The following is a 6544-nucleotide window of genomic DNA, read 5'->3' on the forward strand; positions in this document are numbered from 1 at the left end:
CCTTTTGTTCATTAAAAAAAAAAAAAAAAAGAAAAGAAAAAAAGAAAAAAAAAGAAACCACTGCACAACATCTGGAGTTCACAAAATCTGAAGCTCACAACTAAACCTTCAGTTGACTACTAAAATAGATCTCTGATCATTAGAAACAACTGTCTGTAGGGAACTTTTTTCTTTTTTTTTTCCTTTTTTTTTTTTGCCAAAACAGGATAACAACCTCAGATAGCACTTTAATACACTAGAAGACCAATGGAACTAATTTTATTTCATACATATATTTTACAGTCCAGTAGACAAGATAGTGAATTCTCTCTGATAAAGTCATATTCTCTCCAAATATTTCGACAAGAAACTTAATGCAGTATAAAAAAGTGTGGTATGAAAAGACAGATTTCAGAAGACTGATGCATATCTTTTAAAAAAGGACCATGTTCTTCATGTTATTTCATGGCTTCTATGAGCAGGGAACAACAAGGTTGACCTCTTAGCTATTCACAGCCTTTATTACCAACTGAAATACAATAAATTGCATTATGAAACCTGCATTGGAGTTCATGAACCTGATCCACAGTGAAAACATAGACATCATTTAGAAAAGTATTTCTTGTAGGATTTGTTCCAATGTAGCTAAAAATCAGTTAAACACCCCCCCCAAAAAAAAAAAAGTGTACAGCTAAAAAATGACACACTGGCATAAAACCAGACAGGAATGGCTATCAGGAGATTTCTCCAAAGGTAAATTGGACATGTTGAGTGACAAAAGTTCTGGAAAACATCCAGCATTTGATTATTAGTTTAACCCAGATGAATGTGACTGGAAACCAATCTGCCATGGCTACAGCATCAGTGATTTCAGAGCACAAACCCTGCTGCCAGCCGAGGAGCACGTGAGCTCCAGTGCCCTCAGCAGCCTGATGCAGGGGTTGAGACAGAAAACTACACCTCTACAGGGCTGTTTCTGCATCAAAACAAGCAGGAGAAATAGGCTTCTATTATAAACGAGCTTGTTCAGGGAAAATATGACTTTAATTATGTTGTGTGTTGAAAAGGCTCCTTTGAGTTATAAAGGCTTTTGTGAAAAGCCTTGAAATTCATTGCATAGTTGAAGGGGTTTAGCTGTCTATAACAATATATGTAACACAGCATAAGCAGACTGTGTTGATCAATATTAAGTTTGCAAATAGCACAGTTTAAGAAGTATTAATGTATTATGTTACTTAATTTTATCTATTTACATTTGTACAAAGTAAAGCTTTCATCTTACCCTTTTTGCATATATGAACCATTAACCCATGAAGCAATCTTTATACATAAATATCTACAGTTGACTTCACTTCTTGGTCTGAGAGAGCTTGGTAGGGTTGACATTGGTGGTGGCTTGTTTCTAGTCAAATCATTCACATTGGTGCCTTGTTCTTCAGTTCAAAGGTTGAAATTGTTTTAAACTAGAAATCAAATAGAGTAGGAGAACACGAGGAACATATGGACTTGGCTAAAAGATCTGGAAAATTTCAACATATAATATACAAAAAAAACCATTTCAAAATCTTTGCACTCAGGTCTATACATATTGTACAGTGGGTCACATCCCCAGTCTGTATCAACGACTAGTAAGAAGGTCTTTATATTATGTTCATTTACAAAGATTTTGTCCCTCTTTCTCTGGGTTTTAGTCAGTCTCACTCTGCTTATCGAGCTTCAATGTCCTTGAGGGTGTGAGAAGGAGGCCTCTCTCTCATCTCTGTGGACAGAGGAGTAGTCCTTCTGGGAGACCCAGGCCGAGGTCCCAGAGTAGAGATAAGAGGTGGAGGGGCACTGAGAGCTGCTGTGGGGGGAGTTTTATTGAGGAGGCCGTTCTGGTGTCCCGTGGGGGGACTCACTCTGGGGTAGTGCATGCTAGGAAGTCCTGGTGTGATGAGGCTTGGGTGAGGCAGGTGCCCATCCAAGGCCGCGGGGTGAACTGAGTGCAGACGTGCGTGTTCGTAGTCCTCTCTGAGCATGTGCAACCTCTCCCTGTCATCCAGGTGGTTGCCCCTCTCGTGCTCACGCCGAGGGTCAACAGAGAGAGGGTGGTGGTGATGGTGGTGGTGATTGTAGTCGTGAGGTTCCCGATCCCTGAACGACCTGTCTGCTTCATACAACCTCGGCGTGGAAAGGCGATGAAGAGGGTCGTTCCTTAGCAAAAAGTCTCTGCCCAGGGGGTCTCTCCGGTGAATATCCAGCTCTCTGTACGGATCTCTCAAGGGATCTCTCATCGGATCCCAGTGGAAAGAAGGATAGGGGAAACGTTCTCCACCAGGAATGGGGCTAATTCCCATAAAAGGGGTCATCATGCGCGTCCTATCCAGGCCACTGATGCTGTTCATGTGATGTATACCAGTTACACCTACAGTCATGGGCATAGACACTAAAGGACTTGGGTGGACGTTGGATGTAGATATAGGTGGTGGCTGATCAGATGACCTGTGACTCTGAGGTCCCTCAGGCTGAACATCATGGTCTTCCTTTCTCTCTTCCTTCACTTTGACTTCGTTGCTTTTCTTGGGATTTTCATACGTGGGCTCGGTCTTCCTCTCGGCCTCACGGTTGGAAGTGCTGTTGGGCCTGGTGCTCTCCACCACAGGGGGCCTGGCATAGGGGGAAGGAACCCTGGGCATTTGCTTCGACTCTTCCACCACTCTGCTTTCATGGCTCAGCCCTTCTTTCTCCGAAATGTAGCTGTCCTTCACCTTGTGCTCTTCCACATTCATTTCCTTCCGCGATTCGGAGTGATCCCGCTCTCGCTCTTTGGGTTTCTCTTTCTCTCGCCCCTCGGGGTTCAGGTGGCTCCTCATCTGCTCGTTGGAGCTGCGGCTATGGCCGAGGGAGTTTACTGGATGGATAGGTGCTGGCGAAGGATGGCTGGAGTGTCTTTTCTCAATGCTCTCCCTACGAGAGAGAGAAGTGTGAAAATGAAGGCAGGAGAAACTGCAAATAAAGCAAAGCTTTGCAGAGAGCTGCTAACATGCAGCAGGAAATGCACTGGGCCTTTGGCACACCCAAAACACCACAAGAACATCCCAGCTCTAAACTAAGCCTACTCTAGTATCTCAAGCCCAGTAGAAGATCTCCAAAGCTGCTTTGTGACTAATTTGAGAACTCAAACACTGACGTCCAGGGAAGGCTCTCATGGGAGCTCTAGGACATGTATCTCTAACGCAAAGGGCATAAAATGTTTGCAAACAGAGAGAAAGTAAACCCATATGTGCTGGTTTGAGCTAGAGTAGAGTTAACTTTCTTCATAGAGGCTAGTATGAGGCTATACTAATTTCATCCCCCAAAAGTGAGGCAACTAAATCCAAATTACATGGTTATTTTACCTGCTTCTTCTGTTAAGAAGACATTTGGGAAAAAGGATGACTTTTTTTCAACTGACTTTGAAAAACATTTCTAGACCTATGTACTTAACTAATTTCTCTTCTGGCTTTCAATTTACTTCTCACAGTTCTATTTACTTCTGCCAACTGAAACCAAAAGCCTCACAAGAAACCAGCACTGCTGGTGACATCCTGCCTCTCTGAACAGGCAGACACTTCTCTACCTGTGCAGTGACCTCAGGGCAAGTGTTTTAACAGAGCTGCCCATCATGCATAAATTAATTATGTGCCAACCTCCTCAGCAGAGATCAGTCTGCTCTGTCTGGCCATCATTGAGGCGAGCTCTGAAAAACATCATGTCTGGAGTCAGTTGCTCTTCAGCTGGCCAACCCTTTCCATGTCTAGGGTAGAGCAAGCAGAGCAGAGACAGAGCCAGTGCTAGGAAGTCTCAAAATACTCTGAATTCATTCCATCTTTCAAACCTATTTATGGTGCCCAGAAGATTAGAGAATTATTGTCCAGCAATGGTCAAACACCAGCTATTTCCTGGAAGTAGTGCTGACCAGGACTTGTTATGGACAACACGAAGTGAAAAGCTTTCCTAATTAAAACTAATCAAATTCATAAGGTGAATCTAATCTCTCAGTTCTGATGATTTTTATCTCTTACTAATTTCAATTGAGCTCTAAGTTGGAGTCTTTTATTATGGCCATCAACTATATGAAGTTTCACCTCAACATGAGGAAGAATTTCCACCATGGAGAGTGGCAGAGCACTGGAACAGCTGCCGAGGGAGGTCGTGGAGTTTCCCTCTCTGAAGACACTCCAAACACACTTGGATGTGTTCCTGTGTCACCTGCTCTAGGGGACCCTGCCTGGGCAGGGGGTTGGACCAGATTATCTCCCGAGGTCCCTTCCCAACCCAACTATTCTGTGAAAAGTGAGGGGTAAGCAGTGAGGCCTCTGAAGTCCTCACCAGCCCAAGTTTACATGGTTTCTCTTTGGGTGCTGCAGTCTCTGCTGAGCAAGGTGTGACCTGCACAGGCTGGGATGGGGACAGTGGGGTGACACTCACTCTGGGTGAGATGAGCAGTACTGACTGCTGAAGGGCAGCTCTGAGGTGCACACTTGCTCCTTCACCTGTACAATTTCTGCTACCTACTGTTTTGCAGAGCTGAACTGTGTAAGATCTCTACCTCTAGGTACTTTTGATCAGTGAAACTGCAGCAACTGCACAAGAAATGTCTTTGAGAAGGAAACTCTCATCATTATAATCTCACCAGATGCACCTTTTGCTGTGTCTACACTGAGCTGTGGAAACTGGCATTTAATGGGCCACGTCTGAGAGAGTCCAAGAGTCCAGAATGTGGCTGTTAGACAACATTTGGGAGATGAAACATTTGACACCAGAACAGCCTAGTCTGCACTGTCTGCCAATTAGCTCCTTGGATCAGGTTCTGCTTTGACTGACTGTGACCTAAACAGTTTGGAAATCACATCCTGCCTCTAATTTCCCTCCTCTTGCTTTCCACCAAGAGTTGAGGCATCCAATTTTACAGCTTCCAGATTTGGACATGGGGAGACCAAGTCAAGGCACTCCAGTGAAGGATTCTCAACATGAAGACTCAATTTTTACTTTGCTGGGAAAACACTGCCTTGTGGGCTCTGCATCACCTCATCTTTTATTCATTTGGCTCCTAGGACTAGTTCAGAGGGCACCTATAATTGCTTTATTTCACTGGGAAAGCTCACTGAGTCCTTTTGTTGATATTTAATCAATTTTCTATGTAATTGATGCATTTTAAATGAAGCATAAAATTTAGAGGCATTTTCCGTAACTGAAGAAAAATATCTGTGCAACCAAAATAACATATTCCTTTGCCAATTGCATCCCATTCAATGACAGTGATGGTATCACCTCAAGAAGGTATTGATTAAACAGCTCATTTAAGTGAACTACTTGTAGTCCAGTGGTCAGAGAGGGAATAATTTTCTGTCCTCAGATTCACCAAGGGCTCCTGAGGTTAATAATGTGGGGACAGCCCTAAGTCACTGCCTCCTCAAAGAAGAAACTTCAGGTTCTCCAATGAACTTACTACTAGGTAAGAGAAGTTTTAAGGCTGTGTGCTACACTGAGTACTGAGTTTCTTCTGCTGGACACTTTGCTTCACTCATGCTGATAAAAAGATCAATAGATTCTTGGGTGGTTTGTTTGAATGCTCTAGGATTATCTACACTTAAATGCCATTATTAATTGGAAAGTACTCAGTGACAACTTTCAAACGAAACACCACTGAGAAGGAACAAATCCTGGTTTTCACAATAGCCATTTCTACTGCCTTTTTTCCTAATCTTGGGCTGGAATAAGACAGCTTTAAAACAAACAAAAAAAACCCCTCTATAATTGCAAACAATCATAGAATATCCTGAGTTGGAAGGGACCCACAATGTTCCAGGAGGACCCAGGACACTGCAGTGTTACTCCCCAGCCAGCTCTGCTACCAGGAAAGGTTCACAGATTGCAGTTTCATATTATCTGAGCTATCTCCAGGGATTTACCTTATCCCAATCTGTCTGGGAGGGGCTGTGATTCACAGGCCATGCAGCTCATCCAAGAGGAGCAACTAGTGATCCCTGTACCCCACTCTGACACTGAGCTTAGGTGGGGGAGAGCCAAGCTAGGAGGGAGTTCTGGGGTACCTTTCGCTGCAGGCAGAAGGAATCCAGGTAATGCTTTTGGCTATGTGGCCCATTTGGGGGCTGGCAAAATTATACCCTTGATGACAGGATGATTTTGAGACAAAACCATACCCCTGGGTGCCACTCCCAGTTCTCCCTGTTCGGGCAAATTAGCCTAAAAAAGGTTGAGACCTCAACTAGAAACCAGGACTCCATCCTCACCCCACTGGAGATTAAACAGGTAGGAGAGGTTCACAAACACCTCCAGACATTATCTGCATAGGGAACATGACCCTGGGAAGGGATTCTCAGCATCTTCTCATTCAGGCAACAGTCCATGCCAACATCATTGCACTCAACAGTAGCCATAACTGTGCAGAAGTATGAGGTATGAATGATGCTCACTGTTAAGCTCTCAAATTATTGAAAATAAATATGTTCTGAGCTATGATATGGAGTTCAGGCAATGCCAAAGCAGCTTGCAAGGGATGTGTTTTGGAAAGGGATTTTCT

General features: G+C 43.7%; 1 protein-coding gene across 1 annotated transcript in view; it reads right to left on the reverse strand.

The window, feature by feature from the left end:
* Positions 1 to 1247: 1247 nt before the first annotated feature.
* AUTS2 (autism susceptibility candidate 2) overlaps positions 1248 to 6544 on the reverse strand; it is a gene marked incomplete at its 5' end in the record, with an annotated part of 25146 nt that continues 19849 nt past the window's right edge. Inside the window, one exon of the mRNA XM_009069940.1 lies at positions 1248 to 2925. Within this exon, the coding sequence (XP_009068188.1) occupies positions 1686 to 2925 (1240 nt within the window). The remainder of the gene's footprint in view (positions 2926 to 6544) is intronic.

The sequence above is a fragment of the Acanthisitta chloris genome, unplaced genomic scaffold, assembly GCF_000695815.1.
Source record: "Acanthisitta chloris isolate BGI_N310 unplaced genomic scaffold, ASM69581v1 scaffold762, whole genome shotgun sequence".
NCBI classification, from domain to species: Eukaryota; Metazoa; Chordata; class Aves; order Passeriformes; family Acanthisittidae; genus Acanthisitta; species Acanthisitta chloris.